At 37.7% G+C, this 24,431-nt stretch overlaps 1 protein-coding gene across 10 annotated transcripts in view; it reads right to left on the reverse strand.

The window, feature by feature from the left end:
* The window catches only part of neo1.S (neogenin 1 S homeolog), a 96,950-nt gene that overhangs the window by 20,905 nt on the left and 51,614 nt on the right, over window positions 1-24,431 (reverse strand). For 6 of the 10 annotated variants that reach the window (XM_018255597.2, XM_018255596.2, XM_018255594.2 and 3 more), the window contains exons 2-8: window positions 17,607-17,924; window positions 11,731-12,006; window positions 11,285-11,438; window positions 10,087-10,223; window positions 2,872-3,026; window positions 2,607-2,727; window positions 587-803 (exon numbers count right to left, since the gene is read on the reverse strand). In XM_018255597.2, the coding sequence (XP_018111086.1) occupies window positions 587-803; window positions 2,607-2,727; window positions 2,872-3,026; window positions 10,087-10,223; window positions 11,285-11,438; window positions 11,731-12,006; window positions 17,607-17,924 (1,378 nt within the window). The remainder of the gene's footprint in view (window positions 1-586; window positions 804-2,606; window positions 2,728-2,871; window positions 3,027-10,086; window positions 10,224-11,284; window positions 11,439-11,730; window positions 12,007-17,606; window positions 17,925-24,431) is intronic. The other 4 variants (XM_018255599.2, XM_018255598.2, XM_018255600.2 and 1 more) reach the window with 1 other exon arrangement.

Consider the following 24,431-nt stretch of genomic DNA (forward strand, 5'->3'; position numbering starts at 1 on the left):
ACCCATAAACCTATAAATGTCGTCCTGTAGTTAACTATAGGAAAAAAATATTTTCTTCCCAAAGCAACAGGAAAATGTTGCCTCCCATGTCTGGTCCTAGATTCCTGTTCCTCCCAACATCCTTTTCTGTGACTTCACAGCCTGCACCAATGGTGCCAGGATTTCTGAGGTCTGTGCACTGGGCAGTACATCTTACTGGGCATTGTAATGCCACCAGTTCAGGCACTTGTTGACATGCTAAACTGCATGCCATTTGATTAATGATAAAAAAAAGTATATGGTTATGCATTCTGCAATCTTGTAACACACTTTTAGCTACAAACAAGCTGTAACTACAATTTCCTTGATTAGTTCAAGAAATAACAAGAAATATAGATTTTTAATAAATAACACTAGGCAACATGTATATTCACCACAAGCCCTATCATTAGGATGCGTATTTTTTCACTCAGTTTGTTCTGAGTTTGTTAAGTATAAACTCTGAAAAAAGGTCCCACACTACAGGGAGCAAGAATAAAAACTTTATGTAGACCATGTTCCTGAGAAGCAAGGTTATAAGACAGCCATAAATAACTAAAACACTTACCTATTCATGCTCTCCTTGCTATAGTAGACTTGATAGGTGAGGTTCTCTCCATGTGGATCAGCCGGCATACGCCAAGTCAGTTTTATGAAACGCGTAGACACCAGAGAGGCTACGACATCCCTTGGGGATGAAGGCACGGGGCCTCCTGGAGTGGCAGCTACATTGTGAGCAGTGGCATGGGTCAGTGATGGGATGGGAGAGGTTGGGATGGTTACACCTTGACATTGATGGAAAGTGGGCATAAAAAAAGGGAGGAGGACAAGCACGGGCACATACAAACACAAAGCGAAAAACAAGAACAAAAAATAAACATAATAGGCACAGCGGACATGCAGAAGACAGGCACCCAGTCACTGAAGGAGGCACTACAAAGGGTCAGAGGTCCAACAGTCATCCCTTATGACTGGTATACTGCCATGACTTAACCCACCTCTGGCAGGCCTGAGTTACCCAATAACATGCAAAACGTCAAAGTCAACCCCTCATCTGACAGTAGGACCTTCAGCACCCAGAAAGCCAAGGCACATTAGGTCCCTATGACAGAGAACAGGTCACTCAATGAATACAAATGTAAATATCAACATGGAACACCCATCCTCTTACAAGTTTAACCTGCTCCTTTTAAACACTAAATTATCATCCCTCAATTTTATGTTGATGTTGGCTCATTCTAATGTTCCTGTTTTCATTTGATAAACGGTCATACAATAGATTTTTGATAATGCAAAATAACCAAGTTAATCCTTTATGTTTTAATAAAACAAAGCTGCACTAACTCTGGGTTCCCTTTCGTTCTCAGTGGCATAGGATAGCTTTGAAAGCTACCTTTACCGGTCAACATAATATGCCTGAAAAAACACAATGTGCCGACTTTGATTTGATTTCAGTTTGGCTGTGCTCCTTCAGTTACACAGGAGAGTAGGCAGAGGTACAATTCATTACGCACAAATATACATTCTAGAAATGGGAGCAACCTGTCCAGTGAGCAGGTTGACGATCTTGTCAGTGTTGTAAAATGGTGAACATAAAAGCTCCCTATCTCACAGAAAATCAAACAGACAAGAATTTTTTTTTTTTACACATGGGGGATGATCTATGAACATAAGCGTTAAACTTCACAAGTGTTATTACCAATAGCAACATGTCAGCAACTGGGTTTGAACAGAACATTACCAGAAAGTAAATAAAAGCATATACCTGAGTGGTTGCAACTTGCAAATGTATTTGCGGTATTTAGCACCAACATTAATAAATCAGTCCCATAATATAATGGCTGCATATTTTGGTTTATAAATTAGAGATATAAGTCTACTTAAAAACCTCTCCGAAATAATCCATTTAAAGTGAAAAATTCTAAAATACCCTATTAAGTCTGGTATAGAACTGCAAGCTGTACATCAGACTTGAGCAGGTACATATGGAAGAGAATGGACTAAACCATGAACCACATGCAAAATTATAAACTTTGAATGAGCAAATAACATCAGCATGTAAATAATGAAGGGCAGCTAAGAAACATACAGTGTAGTTTGCTGTCTAGTTACAACTAATGCCAGTTTAGGCATTATACATATTAAAGCCCTGGTTTATATTGCACTTTAATCTGAAAACTATTGTCCATTGTAATGGGAGCAAGGAAATAATAATTCGGTTTATCAGGAATGGTGACTTCTCAGGAAGCCACAGAACTTTCCATGATACAGAAAGAATTTGCCTCAGTGACACAGGATTCTCTACAGGGGCTTCAGGAAGGAAGAACAGGAAATCACAGGACACGGTTAACCTAGGGCAGCAATGAGTTTAATAGGTGCAATCATTTTTGGGCAGAACGGCAACTAGAAAATTGGTAGAGAAGAATATGGGCAAAGTTCAATGGGCTGTGTGCTAGAAAGCAAAGAACACTGGCCTATGGCTCTGTAATGATTTAAGAGGTGCAGGAGCATTGGGGTGCATTGTTATGTTTAGCTAGGGCAGAAAGTATACATGTCTGTATATGGATATTGTAATACACAAAGCTTACCATGCTCTAGGATAATGAGCTGTGCTGCTGCCTGAACATTCCCCACCTCATTTTCAGCTATGCACTGATAGAATCCCTCATCTGAGCGCACTAGACCTAACACCTGCAGGTCATGATCCTCCTGGGAATAACAAAAAAAAAAAAAAACGGATTATTTTAGGAATAACTATGAACTCTACCAACGTTCTCTTTTACAACCTATTTCAAGGTTTGCCTTGTTTGTTAAATATCCCTTAAGCAAAAAATGACATCATTGTGCTCTTACCACTATCTTGAAGTAGTCACTTGGAATCACCATATCGCCATTTTTAACCCATTTAACAGTGGGAGTAGGTTTCCCGGTCACCTCACACTTAAACACAATGTCCATGGACTCATGTGCATGAGTATTGGATGGCTTAACATGCAAAATAGGTGGCACTGTAGCAAAACAGAAAAAAAATGAACATCTTTTATTAAAACAATATTATTATTTTTGTTGGGAAAGCTTTGGGGAGTTTATATTGGTGGCAATAAGAATCTTTAGATCTTTTTGTTTGTATCTCTACATCTGCTAGATTTCCATCTGCATGTTAGCATTGCCCTGACTGTCTAACAAATAAGCTTTCCCATGAACGCCTATAGAGAACAACATTTTTTTAATGTGCATGGATAGCTTCAAAGTGACTAACATTCAACAAACACAGCCACCATAATGATCATATCATTGACATTCCTGACACCAGTACCCATACGTCAGTATCCAAAAATGTAAATGAAATAACTAAAAAGCTGGTTATGAAAAGAATGCAGCAAATAGACTGTGTTCTGCCAAATAATATTTTCAATATATTTTAATGAACTATTAAATTAAAATAATTTAAAAAATATCACAATATTAATAAGAAGACATTTATGACTAGTCTGCACATGAAGTGATTTTCAATGCAACAAAATTTAGCAAAATAAGATTAGAGCATCGGAATAATTCAAACTGAAAACTAACAGGGGATGCACTTACATGACAATGAAACTCATCATGGGAAACTTAGTATAATGGATAGCTGTTACATAGTCAGCTGAAACATCAAACCTTGAATAGCCGTTATTACAGAAAAGATGAAAAACTATTTAGGGCAAAAGAAAAGAAGCTTTGAAAGATTCATCGCTGGTCAAGAGAACAAGGATTATCCTAATAGAAAGATATAAGAAAATACTGGAATAGAGAACTATAACTGGCAATTTGAATTATTTGGGAAGAATAAATCACAATCACAGCTCAATGCTATTATTTTTATTTGAAGGAATAGAAGTGCCTAATAGGCACGGAAATTTCAACATAGTTGGTGACAATGCAATACCTGCCCCTGATTAGACATGTCAGGTTTCAGATTCCCCCTACGGGTTCATGCATTCACATTATTTAGTGTTCCAACTGCAGATGTCGCAAGTGGTTTGTGTAAGATGCAATTTACACTGAACTCTTCACACTGTAAAGTGCACCCCCATATTATCGTATGGGAGTGCATGCAAGTACATTGATCTGTTGACTACCTAGAAATTAGTAGCATGTTATTTGACAACATATTCTGCCTGGGATAGGTTTTCAGATGAAAAGCACATATCTCATCAATGGTATATTAATTGCAATCACACAACATGATTTGTAATTGCAAAAAGCAACAATCTGAGGCTGACACCTAACTGCTAAAGCTACTCACACACATATGATCACAAGGCCTTAACTAAAATGTAAAACAGTTCATATTAAACAATTCATACCCCCCCCCCAAAAAAAAACCTAAACAAAAACGAACAACACTACAAAACACCTGCTACCTGCTGATAGTCGGTCCCACTGGCCTGAGAAGGGCCCACAGGCTTCCCTCAACATGGATTATTAAAAAAAAAAAAACAACAACATTGCTGTGTATTTTTGAAAAATAAAAATCTGTTCAGGGAGACTTGGAGCCCTGCCTCCGTTTCAGAAGTGATTTTTAGCAGCATCAAATCCACGCATGTACTGTACAATAACCTTAGGGGGTGAATGTAAGATTTGTAATGGAAAATTGTATAATCACTTTAAATTGCTGAAACAGAGTCATGGTTTGATACGGTAAATCAGTAAGTTCAGTTAACAAGGCAGAAAATAATATACTATTGACAGGACTCATGGAAAAGCCCCAGAGGAAACAGAAATGAAATCACTGGTTGAAATACAAATCCTTGGCACAGAAAAAGACAATTATACCAAAGGTCAAGGATCAAAGTATGTCTGACGTTTTATAGAATATAACACAACTGAATTGAATGGATTAAGCTGGCCTTATCTGAATTCACACAGGGTGCCCCTGTATAATCAGAGTACTTTATCTGGCCCACTTGTAGTAGCTGTAGCACAGTGATGATAAACATGCTGGGATGCAGGGAAGAAATATTTTAAACACACCTAGTACCAGCAGGAACCTACCTTCCTGTAAAAATTGATAACCCTGTAATCTCATCGACAGGAGACACTATCTCCACAGCAAAACAGTCACGCAACAGTGGGACACATCCTGGTGACGTTCTATAATTATGTCTCTCAGTGTGAAGGGGAAAGGGAGTGAATTAAATGATTTTTAACTAATCATATAAATTAGGAAGGAAGCTAAATAGGATACAAACTGCCTTATATTTTAACAATTTCCCAACACCATAATGCTGCAAAATGTACACCAGCTAAGAGGGTTGTGTATATTCCCTGAAGAGAACTACTATCTAAATTAATTTCTAACTAGTCCCTAGGGATACCACCAAGTCGGAGAAGCCAGGGAGTCTGGGACTGTGGTCTCAGTATTACCTTTCTCAATACTATATTGAAGAGACTAATTCACCTGTAAACCATGAAGCCTAGGTACAAAGAAATATATATACAAAGAAATACTGTAAGTATATACAATTTGTGGAATATAAAAACAAGTGAATATATGGCCAGTTATAACAGATGCTACCATAACTGTAGCCTTACCTTAACATCTGGTAATCCACAAATTCAAATTTAGAAAAAAACTGCTACTCAGAAACTGCCCTAATTTTTAATAATCAAGATTTCATCTGTTTATTCCTTTTTCTGTCCCAGGATTTCTGTTTTTTGTGGGGGTTTTTTCTCAATATGTATTATGTCTTAACTTCCTGTAATACCTGAGCAATATAACTGCTTTTAGTGCTTCCATCTGTATCATTATCAAGGATACAGGTAAGCAAAGCTTAATTCTTTTTTAAAGAAATAACCTTCAATAGCTAACCTGAAGGATACAGAAGGAATTGCTACGGAAGCTTCTATCAAGGAACTACACTACATTAATTAAGGCCCATGCCACACCAACCCTCAAGGCAAATTCTAATTGCCAAGGAGAAATTAATAGCAGGTGTCAGAGAAGATGCCCTTGATACACTACATATGCACAATGTTTTAAGTCAATCCAAAAATTTAGCTTTGTGCATTGGGAATGTGCATGTATTTCTAAGCATGATGCTTACACCCAACTAAAGATTCAAAAAGTACAATGAATTAGAAAGCTTGAACACATATGTTAAGGAACTTATTTGTGCTTGACAATTTCTTTTTAAGGGGAACTAAAGAACCACTAAGACATTTTTAACAGTTAGCTTCAGGGTTTCATAGCAGTGATTGGGGAGCAGAAACATTTGGACTTTGTCCAGTGCACATGCTCCTGCTTGCAGATCACCTCCCTGAAACCTGGAAAGAGATGTTCCCAAATAGGGATGGTTACCAACTCTGCTGCTCAGCTCTGCAGCTTTGGAAGTGGCACAAGTGAACAGATAAGTTTGGGGTGATACAGTTGGTGACGGGGTGGAGGGGACTGTGCCGAAGAGTTAAAGGGGATCTATCGTGAAAATCAAATTCTCCTGATGGATAGTTGAGGTGGAAATAATAAAATCTTCAAATATATTTCTTTAGCAGAAATGCTTACTTTTATTGTAAAATGAAATACTAATACATGCAATGAGGGTGCTTTCTCTGAGAGACAGTTCAAGCTACTGCTGAATGGGAGTGGCTTCTCACTAGCTATGACGTCACTTAGCAACTAGCAAAGTCCCTCCCTCATCCATGCTGAATAGCATCCTCACACCAACTGTTACTCTGGAAGCTCCTTGTGAGAAAAGTAAGGCTGTCAGGTCTGCACATTCTCTCAGTCAAGTACAGACAGAGATACTGGTAAATATTGTACTGAGAAAAATATAAATATAGTGTTGTATTGGCAGGAGAGCAGTGAAAATTAGGCAGGAAGGAATGGAAAATTGGGCAGGTGGACAGTGATAATTGGGCAAAAAATACAGCTGTATCATCCTAAATTTGGCGGCTGTTTTTACATTTCTGAAAACACCTAAAAATATTGCAATTGGCCACATTTATCTCACCCAATTTCTTACATACAATTGGAAAACACCACAGATATTGACACCAAGGGTATACTGAACAGTTTGATGCCCAATATGCATAGATGAACCGAAGCAGCCGACATGTGCGGACCCAGAATAAAAAACAATTAGGCAAATCAATGAAATAACAAAATAACTGATCCGACAATGTGGTTAGCGATCAGAATGCTTGATCCAATAGCGGAATAACAAGAGGAAAACTGATTATGAAAAAAAAAAAAAATTAACATAAAATATATATACGCTTGTGTATGCATGTGTGTACAGCTCTAAAACATGTGTAAATGTGTATGTAAGTGTGTAAATATGTGCACATAAGTCGGGTCCTGCAACGAATGTGTCGCAGGACCTAGGTGGCAGCCCCCTTGGCTCGTTGCCTAGAGGTTTGGGGACACAACAGACTCGCCTGCATGGCGGCTTAGGGAGCCCTTGACTGCGTAGTACCTACGTGCTTAGCAGTTAAAGGTTTAAGATGACTTCCTTTTTCTGTGTAGTATTAATAAAACAGTAGATTGTACTTGATCCCAACTAAGATATAATTAATACTTATTGGAAGCGAAACCAGCGTATTGGGTTTATTTTATATTTCCATGATTTTCAAGAAGACATAAGGTATGAAGATCCAAATTATGGAAAGATCCATTTTCCGGAAAACCCCATGTCCCGAGCATTCTGGATAACAGGTCCCATACCTGTACATACCCCAGAAAACTTTATATTTTTGGATAATACAGATTCTGACCAATTCTAGATGTGTGAAGACATCTTTCTACTGCGAACTGCAGAGCTATGCTAAAAAAAAGTAGCAACAATCAATGCAAGCATAAAGCTGCAATAAAATCACAAAAATCAAATACAATTGTGAAAAACAAAATAACTGGCTGAACAGCATGATTAGTGGTCAGAATACTTGATCCAATTGTCATGCTGCCAAATAAACAGGTTTTGGTGAAGAAAAACACAACATTATAAAATAAAGAAATAAAAAGTGTGTGTATGCATGTGTACACTCTTCTAAATATGTGTTTTGGTTTATAAGTGTGTTAATATATGTGCATGAGTGGGCAAAAGAAAAAAGCAGACAAAACTTTTGTAAAATGTGCGTGTGTAGAAATATGTGTGTTACCTGTTTGTAGAGCAGGAAGACTGTTGGCAGATCTGTAGAGTCCCTATGTACAATGTCTTATGCAGCAGGAAGTTTGAGGCAGTGATGGAAGCATTGGTGGTGCTTAAACTAATACAGAACTAGAACTCTCTGCTGCACCAAAGAATGGATTTTTGCACTTTTATAAAAGTATAAAAGTATGGTTTAAAAAGTATGGTAGTACATTGGCTTTAAAATCTTACTTATCCATTTCCCCACCTTAACACACACAGCTCCTAATGTCTTCTATTCTATGTCCCCAAACAGCCCCCACCCTTGGCAAAGTAAAGTAGTAAGCTGTAAAGATTTCCTTCTCGGTTCCCCTCCCTCCCCTCTGTTTCATTCCGTTCCAGACTCACATAACTCCGTCTCCTGCTCTCTCCTTCTTTAAACCCTCCCCCTCACAGAAGGGCAGAATCAGTAACTTGTCACATGCTCCCTTCAGTGTTCCCTGCAGCACTTTCACTTTCACAAAGCTTAATTAACATTCACAAGCATTGAATGTGCAGGGGGGGAGGGTTAGAAGGAGAGAGCAGGACACAGTTACGTGAGATAGGTAATGGCAAAGGAAGTATTAGAAGCCACTTTACTATGCCGCTTTTTCACCTGCCTCTCTGGGGGAGCTGTGGTCAAAACAGAAAGCAGGCGATTTGTGTGTATTTAGTTTGGGGAACAGCAAGCATTTCAAGCCACTGCACTGCCAATGCTGACTAACGGGATGCAAGGGGAAAGTTGCTGGCTGTTCAGTAAACTGTTCTTGAGTGACAGCATTGGCAGCCAATGAGAGTGAGGGTAGACTTGTCTTGCAAATAAATCCGACCCGACCTCAGAGCTGGCCAGAGACGGGTTGAAGAGAAGCAGCTTCCACAGGCTTCACTACAAAAGGTGAAATATTCTGAAAACTGTACAAAATGTTTAATACATTATATTTAGGAACTTTTATAATATGACATGATGATTCATTTCAAGAATTATTAATTTCGCGATAGATCCCCTTTAACAGAATGCCTACTGGGTCAGTTTAGTTCCCATGTTACCAATCAGTTACTTTGAATGGTAAAGATGGTGCTCATCAAAGAACTAAACACTATAAAACTTCTGCTGTTACAAAACTTATGAGAACATCTTAAACCCATGAATCTACACAGTAGTGCGCAGTGATGTATCTTCTATAGTGCAAAGCCACAGTTTTGACACTCTGGGGCATATTTATCGAAGAGTAGAACTGGTTAAAGCAGTTGCTCTCCTTTGAGTTAACTTATGATCAGCAGTGCGCAATATGTTGGCACTCTAAAAATACATGTTAATAATAATAATAATAATAATAATAATAATAATGTGGAGAGGGATATTCCTAGACAATTTGCAATTGGGTTTCATTTATTATTATTTATGGTTTTTGAGTCATTTTGTTTTTTAGTCAGCAGTTCTCCAGTTTGCCATTTCAGCAATCCGGTTGCTAGGGCAAAATTACCCTACATTTGTAGCCTTACAGAGCATTTCCTTTTAGATGGAGTCAGTGACCGCCATTTAAAAGCTGGAAAAAAGGCAAATAATTAAAAAAAACTATAAAAGAAAATAATGAAAAACAACTAAAAAGTTTCTTAAAATCTGCCATTCTATAACATACTAAAAGTTGACTTAAAAGTGAACCACCCCTTAAACTATGTTTCCTTTCTTTGAAAAGCACCTGAATGTTAACACCTAGCAATGAAAATGCCCTAAGTGTGCTTGCACATTAGTATGCTATAAAGGACTTGTATTGAGAACTAATTTTAATCTTTTCAGAAAAAAAGAACTCACCTCTGCAATCTCACAGGCAATTTAACATGATATACAAAAGAATACACATTATTAACCAAATGTCTTCTCTAGTTTGGGCAATCTTGCAGTTTTAAATGCATATCATACCTTGTATGCTAAGCTCAGCATGAGCCTGAATAGTCTGGTTCCCATTGTCGGCTATGCATGTGTAAATTCCAGCATCATCTTCCGTTACAGAGCTGATCTGCAGGTTGCCCCCTGCCAAGAATGTTAATTTCTCCGAGCTTCAAAAAAAAAAAAAAAAGTTAGCAATACACAAGTGGGGGAATGTAATATTGGTCGCTAATCCAAAAATAATTTGCAATCTGTTCGCAATGCAAATAAATGTTTGCAAAGTGAACACTTTGCCCCTCACAGTAGGATAACATATTGTGAATTTTATAGTTTGCAATAGTGTGCAGTGTATGTAATAAAACTTCTTCATGAAATAGTTGTTACATTTGCTCCTAAAGTTTACACCACCTTCAAGCAGGTGTTAAAGGTTTGCAATGTGCAAATTAAGATTCGCAATGGAATAAAAGCCTAATGAAGAAAATGACATTGCAGCATGTGAAGTTTTTATTCGCAAATTTTTCTCTATGCAGATTTTATTACATTTCTCCCAAGACGTTTGTGGCAGTACAACAACCAGTGCAATGTTTAAAAGGTAACATATGCACGCTTTAGATAAAAAAAAAAGACTGATCATCAGTAGATGTAACAGTAATTTTCTTAACAGTTGGTTGCAATGATCATCTTCTTTGCTAGCCAATAAAGGTAATAATTGTATATCACTCCTCCTATTTCTTTAACATGACAACAGACTTTTCTTGATACTGACACTAAAAAATGATTCTTCAAAATATTAATGTACATTAAGAGTTACCTACAGTTCATGTTAATCGTTTTTTATGGAGAGGTCTGTTTTTGTGACTAATTATTACTTGAAGCTGATAAACCTGACTGTTTTGCCAACCTGACTGTCCCTTCTCAACATGTCAGTTAGAATTTCTAATGCTAACAAACTACTGAAGCTCAAATATGGCAGCACCCTCATAGAGGAGCATGGGGGATCATTTGGATAATGTAAAAGAATTTGAAAATACGTTCAATGCAAAATTAGAGACAGCATTCAAACACAATGTTATGATAGATGTAAAAAAATGTTTAATTTCGGTTGTCAGTATCGTTGTCATTATCTCTTTAAGGGAAGTGTTTTTGCATAGGCAATAACCTGGCACACAACAGCTAGTATAGAGCAAAGTATGTGTGTAAGTGTGAATACAGTGCTATCAACAAGACTTACTTTTCATTAAGTATTTCTTTCTGGTTATGGCTCCAGCTCACACTGGGTGTGGGATACCCAGATACTACGCAAGACAAAAGTGCAGTCTGTCCAGAGACCCTGGTAAGTGGTAAAGGCTGGAGCAGAAATACCATGGGTCGTTCCTCTCCTGTGTCTGAAGAAAATCAGTTATCAACAATCATAGGCATATTTACTGGGAATACGATGCATCGATTTTTAAAAAGGCAAAACAAAAAACCCAGTATATTTGTGGGCTGAGCTATTACTGCTCAGAATAAAAGTAAAAAGCCAATTGCTTCGCTTAAACAGAGGAGAAAGGATTACTGCCCCTCCCCCCCCCCCAGATTACAAAAACACAGTGGCTTGTGACTATAGAATGCTTGAATAATGTAAATGTACAAAACCGTTATGGAGCACAGGAGTGATGCAATCCTATAATTACCTACCTTGAAGAACTCTGATCTCTGCCTCCTCACTGTATTTTATGGATGAGCCACCACCTACTGCACAGCGGTATAGCCCAGCATCACTTTCATTGGCGTTGTGAATGACCAAGCTGCCATTTGACAGAATAGCTACTCTGCTGTCCAATTCCAGTGGAGCCTTGTTTTGTTCCCATTGCACAAAAGGCACCAGTTCAGGACTTACATCACAGTTCAATACAATGCTATCTCCAAGATAGACAGAAGAGGACTCTGGCTGGCTAGCAAATCGAGGAAGGCCTGTGAGAACAGAGAAAAACAGAGTAAATGTTTTATACATGAGTGTAGCACTGGCAGTTAAAAAAAAAAAAAAAGTTCAGGACATTTTTGCATGAATCTTTTTGCCTTGGAAAAGTTTGCAAAGAAATTAAAATCCTATACTTTTTCAATATTTCTTTGAGGGTTAAAATGTAGAAGTATGTAAACTGATGTTGCTTCATTTGAATATTAATAAATTCACACCTATTTTACAAGCATTTGACTTTGAACATTAGTGCAGGACACAAAGCCATGAACAGCTACGACCAACAGACAAGATTCATGTCAACTGAAGAAAAATAAACAGGCTGGACTCATATGAAAAGAAGAAATAAAGTACAGGACATATCTCAAAAGCAGTCCTATATAAAATTGAAGTCGCAAGTATATTACATGGAGAAAATAAACAGATGCAGCTAAAGGGGTGGGGTGTAAGAAGAACAGTAACAGGAGAAGAAAAATACAGTATAGTAGGCATAGCAGTAAAAAAGACAAAAAAAAAACCCTGATTCATTCAGAGAACCCCTCTAAAGTGTGAATGTGTCACTTATGTTGTAACTCTTCACACCAAATAGGTCCTACAATAAAATCAGTGACACAGACATCTTGTCGGAGATCAATGGCGTGTTCATTAAGAGTCTTGTAGGCAATGTCCCCCTCTCCCTCCACCCCTTCCTTCACAATGAATTACTCAGCAGCTATGCCACATTCTTACATCGATCCATTGCTCTGTGGAAGGAACTACACCAGACAAGTAAGAGGAGGAATGAAGAAGAAAAAGCGAAAGCATTAAGTGCGAGATATTTGAATCCGTCTCCTCTTCCTGTGTTCATGCATGTAGATTGGTCTAGTATACGCTTATATACGCATTTATTATAAGCTTATATAAGCAGTTATTATTCACTGCTTGCAATACATGCAGTGGTTATACTGTTTGTCCATACGACTAAACTTGTATTGCCCATTGCAGCCAGCCTTGCCAGGAGTGAGATCTAGCTGATCCAAACTGCATCCCTTGAGAAAACATCCCAATCATGGGCAACAAAGTTGCTGAAGAGCATAGGCAAGTGGAAGACTTGGCCAGACAGATCTCTGTGAACAACCAGTCAATATCTGAAAGTGCGCAATGATATTGTTTAGCCAGACAGACCAAACTGACATACAGTCTCTTGACTCTGAATGGGTGCTGCTTTTGCAGAGAATTTCTTATAAACAGAGCACACCAAAACAGGGGTTCTGATATATTTAGGTTTTACGCCTATAGCTAAACTTTACCGGCTGCCTTCTATAAAGTCATCTGCAGCAGTAATTCAGCGTCACAATATTTATATCCTATTGAAAACTGCATTAGGCAATTAATTGTGCAAGACAACCTAGCCCCCCAGGATTCTGTGCAGAATGTCCACAAATTAAAGCTTTAACATACGCATCTCTATCTAGCACTGAAACTCTTTCCTCACAAAGTAGAATTGTGGTCTTTCGTGTGAGGGTACATATGCATAGAAATGAACGTTTGCTGCAGGCTAATATATGCCAGATTCAGAAGTACATAAGCCGGACCTGGCTGATCCATTTATAATAATGTAAATCAAAACAGAAAAAAATGTGTAGACAGAGGCTAAAGGGAAGAACAGTAAACACGGTTGCCTGCACATTTTAAGGCTAATGCCACATGGGGGCTATTCTGGGCCTCCATATATACAAACATTTAGGTAATTTAGGAAATTGTTTCCAGCCTTAATGCAAGCTACTAGTTTTAGAGAAATGCTTTTAACCGTTTCTCCTTCGTAGTTTAAAAGAATGTGCCAAGTCCATCATTTTTGTCTTGCACTCAATACAGAATCCTACTCAAAAGATTTGGCTGAAAACTAAACCAGAACCAAACCCTAAAGGGAAATATTTGCCATGTTAATCGGCTGCCATCTATAATGTGTATTAATTTAATTTAACTATAACGCACTGTTGGCCTGCACAGGTAAAACTGGTTTGTTAGCTTCAGCAGCTCTACTATACTCTACTATATACAGTATATAAACAAGTTGTTGGGTAGCTGTGGGGGCAGCCATTCAAAGCTGAAATGGCACAGGTTGCACAGCTGATATCAGATAAGCTCTGTAATATACAATGCCATTCTACATAGCGTATCTGTTATATACTAATTGTTTTGTGCTTGAATGGCTGGCCCCAGGTTACACAGCAGCTTGTTTATATAAACTACAACAATCTTTCTGAAGCAAACACCCCAGTTTTACCAGTGTAGGACAACACTACATTATTTATTCATTACTTAAAAATACTTTCATTTTTTGATGTTACTGTTCCTTTATGTTGCTCACAGCTTTAAAGCTACACTAATAAAGTATTCCACAGAACCAAATACAAATCTTGGATTCAGGAATCCCTTGTAGTTTAGTACAATGTGCTTTATGGATACAAAGCACATATTCCAAAATCTTGGCTTTTATTTTGTTGCATGAACAATTTTTGAGGGCAGTGCAGAAACTTTTTGATCTTGGTGATCTTAACCTCGCTTGATATAGTTCCATGCAACTTCCACTTCAGATGTAATTGCAAGCTAAGAAAACTATATTCACTTTACTGTCCTATAGGAGATGTTTAAAAGGAGCCCACAGTTGCTAAAAACAGAACAGCATTAAATGGAGAGATTAGGAGGGCTCAAAGTATGTACAGTATATAAAGCCTATAATGTTAATCGGTCTTTAGGGACTTTGCACTTAGACCTGCATGGGTCTGTTTTTTAAAACCCGCACCCGGTTTTCCCAAGCCTGACCCGTACCTGCTTACCTGCCTTGGCAACGAATTTTCACCCGACCTGTTTGTTGCAATGCCTGGAAGTGACATTGCAGCAAGCATTTTTCAGTCATTAGGACTCTTGGATTTTTAGCTGTTCCCCTGCATTGGCCACATGTAGCCCCTCCCACTGCAGAGGATCAGGTACCTGTGGGGCACCCACACACTGGGCTAATGAAGAATAATCCACCCAAGTCCAGATCATATTGCGGGTATTCCACGGGTACCCGACGTGAAGCAGGACTCTACTTTAACTCTAGTTAGTTTGTAACTAAACAAATATTTACTGAACCCACATTAATTTTTTTGCTATTTCTGTAGCCAGTGTTTGCTGGCTTTATCCAACAAAATAGCTTCACTTTATCCAACAAAGTAACAGTTTTACCTGGATGACAACTCCACATAGTGAATTTCTGTTTCATTGGTCCCTTATTGGTATCTTTTCCAACATATAAGAAAACAAAGACTAAAACAATCTACAAGCCATTTATTACAGAACTCAAGGAAGCGTACTGTCGCAGTCATGTTTTTCCCCCTTGAATGTTACCTTGTTAAGCAAAACACTTAAACCCAATAGTCGTGAAAGAAAAGTCAAACACTAGGGAAAATAAAGTTGTTTGAAACAATTCCTACTGACTTATATTGCACCACCCTCAAACAACCTCTTAGTGGTTCAGTCTCTGTGGAGACCTCTTCACATTTGATTGGCTAAAATGAAAAATAAAAAAAGGCAGAGGAAACCTAGATGGCAATATATTTCCAATATGGCAATATTTTCACTGGGTATGAAAAGCATTTGAAAAATGTTACTGCTGAAAAAGATACTAAAAAGTGCTGTGTTCAAGTAAGTCTCTGACTTTTTTTTAACATTCAGATTCATTAAAAGTCAGAAAATATTAATTTTGCATAAACAGTTGTTTATACATACAGAAGTCAAAACAACGACTCTTTAGTTAGAGATTAACGGAAAGTACAATTTGACAAGAGAAGCCTCTGTTTTTGCACAAACACTGTTTATTATTTGTGGCTGTACATCTTAGGCAATATTGCCTGTCATCATACATTAGGAAAAGTGGTTTCAGTTTACTTTTTATTAGTCACTTTTCCTGCATACTCTAAGAAGAATATTCTCATAGAAGTAAAATTGTGTGTAGCTCTGTAAAGCTTTTCTTGAAAGCAAGGTTCATGTAGAGTATCAGAATGATGGAAGATGAATGATGCTTTATAGTAGACCAAAATTTAGTTCTAATAACAGGCCTTCAAGTCTTACAGAGTGGTCTTCGTACAAAAACAAACTTTACCTAAGGTCCAGTCCAGGGAGTTCACAGACGACATCTTCTTCCCCGCGATCTTCTTCCTGCTTTGAACGGCGCATGCGTAGTAGGATCATTTCGCCGGTACGATCTACTGCGCATGCGCAGTAGATCAGTACCGGTGAAATGATCCTACTGCGCATGCGCCAAAACGCCGTTCAAAGCAGGAAGAAGATCGCGTGGAAGATGTCGTCTGTGAACTTCCTGGACTGGACCTGCGCAGAAGGGTAACAAGTTAGGGGCATTTGCCCAGAGGGACGGGTAGGCCAGGGGGGAGGAGGGAGGGTGGGCAACAGACGGGAGGGGGGGTGGGGGGTTTGCGCTGACTAGGTTTCCTTCCCCTTTAATGCTCACTTAAGAAGCACTTGCACTTTGGGTTAATCTGTTCCACTTGCACTTTTGGGCAATCTGTTCCTCCAGTGAGGCAGCATCAGGAGGCACATCTAGCCCTGGCCTTTGAGCAGATTTTATTCGTTTACAGATCTTGATGGGTCTACATGGTGCAGATTTTATGACCATAGGTGCTAGAATGTATAAGGACAGCTGCCAATATCAACCAAAATGTGGTTCTTTTTGAACATGCGGAAAATTAAAGGAGAACTATAGCGTAACTTAAGAAGTAGGTTTACATGTTATACATTATGTTTTGGGATTTTGTACAAGCCCAAGGCAACCACAGTCCTTTAGCAGAGAAGATATGTGTCTCCAAAGATGCCCCAGTAGCTCCCTGTCTTCTTTTCTGCTGATTCACTGCACATGTCCTGTGCTGCTGTCACTTACTGAGCTTAGGGACTGACTCACAATCTACAGTACACATAGAATATAAATGCCACAATATAAGGCTGATTAGTAATTAATACAGATAATTATTACATGACAGCACAGAAGCCAGTGCAATTAGCATCAGAATTTAATCAGCCCTGTAGCATCCGCTTTTATTACAGGCCAGCCTAATTTTCTGCTTGATAATTTGCGACCACTCCTAAACTTAGCTTCTCAGCAGCTGCTCAGAGCCCACTGAGCATATGAGTGGCACAGACACTTTCCAAGATGGTGACCCCCCTGTGACAAGTTTGAAGTCCTTAATCATTGCTGCTATTGAAAATTTAGGCTGGTACATTAAGGTCATTAATAAAATATGGCATTTTTAGCCATATTCATTTTTAGGGTTTAGTTCTCCTTTAAAGCCGATCTGACTGGTTGTTGCATGCAACAGCACTTGTATAATTGCCCAAGTGTAGTTCATAATTTAGTCCCACCATTTTTTTTTAAGAGGTCGAAAAAAGGTTAATTCTGTCATATGGCTTACAAGATCCAACTTTATATTTTTTTTATCAAATTAAAATAATTATTAAGGTTGCCTCATGTATTTGTTGGTTGTTAATGTGGTAATTACAAAAATAAAACAGAGAGTACCTGTGCCCATTTTCAAATGGCCACAAACATTATAATTCTCACCTGCAACAGAGAGTCGAGCGGTGCGGCTGACTATACTTCCCAGGCTCTCTACAGTGGCCACACACTGGTAGACGCCTTCATCTGGTTTGTTGTGCTTTGAGTGCACAACGCTTGTTATAAGCAATGACCCATCTGGTAAGAGTTTGCGACGATCATCAGACACAAGATTCAGAAATGTCCCATCCTTTTTCCATTCAATCTTTGGCGTTGGATCTGCATAAGCAGAGCAGTTTAATACTGCAGCAAAACCACGTAGAGTCACGGTGTCCACTGGCTCCGTCAGGAAATAGAAGGGTGTAAAGGTCCTGAATCCTGAGCCTATTACGAAAAAAAGAAATAAAAGTATTATAGTCTACTTTATTACATAAGTGCTGAATTTTGCCTTGGTGAATTACAATACAATAACTTGCACATGATAATATTACTACTAGTGTGACATATGTGGAGTACTTGCCGACAAAATTTGGTGATTTTTACAGAACCAACAGCATAACCAGAATCCTTTGTGCTATATAGTGCACTCACTAAATACCTTTTGATATGTCAGCTACCTTTGCAACAAATATACAATAGCCATAAAAATGGGCACCGTGGAATGCCTTGAACTACAGTTTCCGTTGCTTTGGCAATGCCAGTCCCATACTCAACCTTTTTTCTAGACAGTTTGAAGAAGGGGGTGGTTAAAATCACTGCTGGCATTAACATCTGCTAGGCAGCAGGAAAAAAGAATCTAGACAGCGCTTTGCAAGTGATGCAAAAGAAACAGAGGGAGGATGGCAAGAATGCAGTGCCGGCTCACCTCTCCCTGTGGTGAAGAACAGCTCACTCAGCGGTTCTTCCGTAACATGTCTCCATAAGGGCAGACAGAGCGTGTCCTGCACCCCTCCCTCCTCCTCAACACTTTCTTTAAACAGCTTGACAGCAGTCTGATGAATCCTGGAGAAGAACCGCCACACTGCTACATGTCACATAATCAATTCTCCTTAAATAGGACAAGCAGCATCAAAGTCGCCAGGTTTTAAAGTAGCATGAAAGAAAGCAACCAACTGGTAGGAAATGTAGCCGATTGATTTGTCTGTTGAACTCTATTTATGACTACTGGTATGATTTGTCTGGTAAAAACTCTATTTATGACTACACTGCCTACTATAAATATGAATCATCCACCTCCACAGACATGCTGGTATTGCTAAAATATTGAGTATAGAAAACTAGCTTTATTTTAGGGCATTTATTGGAAACAATCCTATTAGGTTTATATACTTTTTAAAAAAAAGGTTAGTAGACTTAGGGGCCTATTTATTAAGCCTCAATTTTTAAAAGGGAAAAAAACCTAGAATTTTTCAAGATTTATTATGCTCTGATGCTGCTAAAAATCCAAATACTCCAGCTAAAACCTCTCAAAATCATGTAGAAGTCGTGGCAGATGGTCCCTATAACAATTGGGCTGTTTTGGGCGCTTTGTTCTGTTTTTTGTTTGTAAAGTCGATAGGTTCTAGTTTTCAGTGCGAAAAGAAGATAAAGTAGAGTTTTCAGAGCAACAATTCGAAAAAGTCACACGATTCAAACGGACACTCAATTTGCTCCGATTTTTCAGAGAAGTTTTATTGGTAAATTAAGGGATTTTGATTAAAGTGAGAAAAAGTTGAGTTTTAATAAAGAACTCCCTAAAAGTACAGAGATCTAAATTACAGAAAGATACCTTATCCAGAATGCCACAGATCCCAAGCATTCTGATTAACAGGTCCCATACCTGTACAGACAATCAATACAGATGCAAAGGATAGCTATGCAGCAGAATGTCTCTATTATCTGTAAGTCAACAATGTCATTGTTTCATTAGGTATGCGAATATTATACTAAAGTGGTGTAAACAGCAACAGACAAAATACAAGGAAAAGGTATTTTTACACCTTTTGTTTATGGTTACCATTTGAACTGATATGTTTTAAAACTGTTAATAATAAGCTGTTAAAGATTAGATGTCAAACAATACAGATACATGAATACGCAAAATAAATAAAGACAAAACTATTTTAACCAAAGAGATCTAAAACTTATGGCAGGACAGAAGCTGTAAACCACAGCTCTCCTGCTGAAGGTCTAGAAATAGAGAAACTCTGCTACACAGATCCTCTCATTAGGAAGATATTACAACATTTCATTGGCTTTCAAGCATGCACATCTCCAAAAAAATCTAACATCCCGTCTCTTGTATAAAAATATACTGGAAGCCTTTACATAAAGCTTATGATGTCCACCCTGGGTGTGCTAATTTGTAATGCACAAGAAGAAGCAAGAGAATGGTCTATTCAAGCTATATCATTCCCATAGTGACGCTACACTTATGAGCAAGCTACAGCAGCTGAAGAATGTCATTCCCTTCAAAGAACCTAAAATGTCCGTGTAAAGAAAATATTTGTTTTTACATCTTGTTTTTGCAGCCACAAAGTTTTGCTGTACAGCATCTGAATGGGTTACATGAGTCTCTTGCTGTGCACTTCAACATCTTACACAGTACTTGTTGTATTATTAAATCTCAGTTGGATCTACTATAAGACATAGGTCTTAGTTGATTTCTATCAAGTGTCACTGGCAACTCACTTGGTTTTGTTAAGATTGATGTTTTACTATCTGGACTTTGATGCTATTCGTATAGTTTAACTAAAGCCAACAAAAGATATGTAGTGTGATAAGCTACCACACATAACATGAAACTTGCCTTCTCCAGATATCTGGGCAAAGTATTATATATTTATTATCTGAAAAAAGCTTTTCTGTAGGAGTTTTCTATCGATGCTCACAATAACAATTGCAATCTATGCGGTATGAATATTTAGTGAGTAGAATTTTGCGATAGACTGAATGAAATGATAGTGATACTCGTCTTTGGAATATAACTAGCAAGGAGAGGCGAGTAAACAATACGGTGTGGTTTGCAAGACAAGAAATGAACTGGCGCGTTCTCCACTCACAAAGTCCTTATAAATTGATAACACATAGCTAGTTCTATTGACACGAGCCCTAGAACACATTATCAGGAGAAATTACTCTTGTTACTAACCAACTTGGTTTCTTGGCTGTTCATGTGATAAACATAATCGGAAATCTGGAAGTGTCGGCTCATCTTTCGGTGGATAGAACAGATGTGAATCTTTACACATGTGACACAAAAGTATGATTTTCAGAGATATCGTGTACAACAATCCTATATTGAACATATTTCGTACACTGTTGTCTTTGTTCGAAGATTTTAGTACATGGCGCTTAGGACGAAATCATTCTCGCTAGGAACAGTTGTTCTCTTTAGCTCTGACAATAGGAAGATTCTGTTGGTTCTAGATATAGGAAACTAAACTTATCAGTTCTATCAATATTTCTCACCTCTTCTTACCGTCTTTGTAGCACGTCATGTGAAAGGAAGGACGATTTGTATTTATCTATTGATGTTATTGCCGACTTACGGCTCTGTTAGAACACTCTAATTGTGGGGCCAACATTGTGAGGTAATGTGTTCTGAGGGAGGAATTCTCTTGTCACAAGAAACACTAGTTCCTCGAATAGTTTGCGGGATCAGTATATTTTTTTGAGGCATAATATGGAGTACTATCGTAACTTGAATGGATGCTCTTTAATTGGACAGCATTTGGCTGAGCTATGCGGCAACGTTGGCGGATCTCCATATCGAGACTGGGACAAATGTGTAATTCGACAGTTGAAAAATCAGTCAGTGTCAGCGAGCATATGGTCTACCGACAGGTATTTAGTTTAAAAGTGTTATTATCTTGTTTCAGAAAAAAGCTTCTCCAAACCCTGTATATCCAATTCGGTGACCAGTAAAAGTACCGAAAGTCAATGTCTACGCCACTACTAGTTGGGGAAGGTCCCCTCAGTAGCCTTTCTCAATAAGTCTTTATCTTGAATCGATTACGAGAATAGTTCGCCTATATTGCATGCCCTCGTGCACTGGTTTAGTTGAATAGATCCTGAGACATCGCTCTAAAGCATTGGATAGCCTCCGCTATTATAATTATTCTGTAACTCACAATTATTTTTTAAGACTCTCAAATTATCTATATCGAGGTGTTTAACTTTTACTTTGAAGTGGTGTTAATTTCAGGAGATTTATAGATATATTACCAAATGTTTGTAAATCTCACTCCTGTGCATAAATAAAAATGGAATGATTTCAAAAGCTTGGTACATAAAAACAAAAATCTTGTGTACCCCGCTTGTCTTAAAATGATTGAAGCAAGCAATAAATAGGTGGCTACGGTAAGAGCACCCACATCTCTGATGTTATGTTCTCACTGCTCACATCATTAATAAGTATTAATTATGTAAATGCAATGCGTTGTAGCCCATCTTATTCCTAACTCCATTCATGGCTTTTGTCAATACTTTTAGAGAATTACGCTGGACACTAAGGTTTTTGCATGAAATATCATTAGAGGAAAGTAGTCCAGAGTATAGAAAGGTGAATACACTAAATCGGAGATAGTATAAATGTTGAATACACACACAAGAAGTGATGAAAATAATTAATATATAGATCTACGTGCAGCAACCAGATTATGGTACCGACGAAATTAACTTTTCTTATAGGGTTATAAGGTGAAGGGATCATTGAAGACATTATATTGTGAAGCAATTGCACAAGTCATAGGAATATTAAATGATTCATGTGAAAGGTAGTTTAACTAGGTAACCATCGTCAGTTTTCGTGCACATTGCAATAATCCATATTGTCTTGCTTCTGGCACGTAATTTCACGTTTGGCAATAATCACCTTTTAACATATCATATCTAAAGCTAGGCGAGTATAGGAGTAACTTTTGGAATGGACTACGGAAGTGACTAGTTGTAATGTACAGGTAATAATAGGTCCTTGGTCGTTGCTGCTAAAACTACTTTTGCTTATAAGAAAGCTGAAAAAACAGTTGACCTTTTTATCTTGTGACCATATTTTGAGACTCCCATATCGAGCTATCTATCAGTTAGGGGACTACTTGGGTAACTAAGCTAGCATAAATCCACTATTGTGTTTTGAGCAGCAATAACTGGTGTTTCTCTTAAGGCCTATTTGGATCTGCTATATAATATTTAGTTAGGCCTCTGTAAGATCTGTGGTCTCAACTTTAGGCTTAATTTGATATTAGCACTGCAATTTCTTTGTTCATCACAATAAGGTGAAACGTCGACAGTATTGTTTCTACTGTTTTCAAGGTCAAACATTTGCTTGGGGATAACTCTATACTCATACGAGTATCACCCACATAAATATGTAGAATGTGTTCTGTTTGTTGGCTCAATATAGTGTATTCACTTATGAATTTTTGTGAATGTCTCTTACACTTCGGTTTGGGCATTGTGGGATTTTTGTTATCTCGAAATATATGAACAGTCTAGCTGGCTGAGATGTACGAATATTACAGATCTTATTCAAAGTTTTGTCTGGACTGCAAACAAGCAAGGATTTGCGATTCCCAACATGAAAAGTTATAATTTTTGTGAGTGGCACAGCCCAATATGAGATATTTATTCTTTAGGTCAAGTACAGTATTCATTCTGCTTTATTGGACGGTTTATATACTAACTATATATATATATATATATATATATATATATATATATATATATATATATATAATATATATATATATATATATATATATATAATAAATACTTTATTAGACATATATTGTTTAATCTGAAGAATGACTGAAGCATACAATATACTTTACCTCAGCGAATCACAATATAAATACAGAGAGCCACATGGGAACAGTGGTACATTAGGGCAACAATAGTTTTCCATTTCTCACTAGAGTATAAGAGAGTTTGTGATTTATTAGCTTTACTGCCTTTCTTGTGATTACCTCTTCCACTTTCAACTGTAGCTCACTGTAATTATCCAAATGGCTTCCTGCAGAAGTAATATAACCATTACTATTTTGCTCACTATTGATATTTTGCAGAACAATAGGCAAATCTGAATTAAATTCATTTGCATCAAAAATTCTTCTAACTATTCATTTGAAGGAATAATAGCTATGCTTTATCAAAGTAGTGACAAGATGATCTGATGTTTCTTAAAATTTCTCGTTGAATCTCATTGAGTTCTTGCCAAGAATTCAATAAAATAAATACTGCTGAGTGTGTATCTATAGGCTTAAAAATACGATAAGAACATTACTCCTACTGCAAACACACAATATATAACCCTAAAAAGAAAAGGTTCCTAGTGTAGCATATTCATTTATGCAAATTTTACCTCTCAAAAGGCCAGATGCCAAGGGATTTCAAAGATGCACCTAACATACACAAATTAAATTGTGTGTATAGGATTTTGAATTGTCTGCTAGTGTGCAACTGAAATCAATGCTTTTTTTCCTCTACTCAGTACTGTGTTTTTACATCCAAATAACTTCCCCAAACTATATTTTAAAGGTCCGCATATACTATGAAAAGAAAATTCCCAGAACCCCTACTGCAGGCTTCTGTCATCTGATCTCAGTTAACCATATGCTATCCCAGCCATTACCACTCACAGGAATGCTCGCTCAGCAAGCCATGTATTCTAATCAGTACAATGTAAACTTTCAGCTTGGCAGATTTTCCAGTCATTTCAACTTGAAATAAAACTGCTAAAATATTAAATGGTGTTGGTTTTCCCCCCTTGACGCATGCAAAATAGCTGTACAAAAAAGGGGCATGTAAATAAATACAATGGACGGACCCAGCAGGACTGGTTGATTCCCAGTAATAAATGATGCTGCTTTCCCTTGCGTAAGTGTCAGCAATCCTCCACCTCCCATTCATCAG

The sequence above is a fragment of the Xenopus laevis genome, chromosome 3S (genome assembly GCF_017654675.1).
Source record: "Xenopus laevis strain J_2021 chromosome 3S, Xenopus_laevis_v10.1, whole genome shotgun sequence".
Classification (NCBI taxonomy): Eukaryota; Metazoa; Chordata; class Amphibia; order Anura; family Pipidae; genus Xenopus; species Xenopus laevis.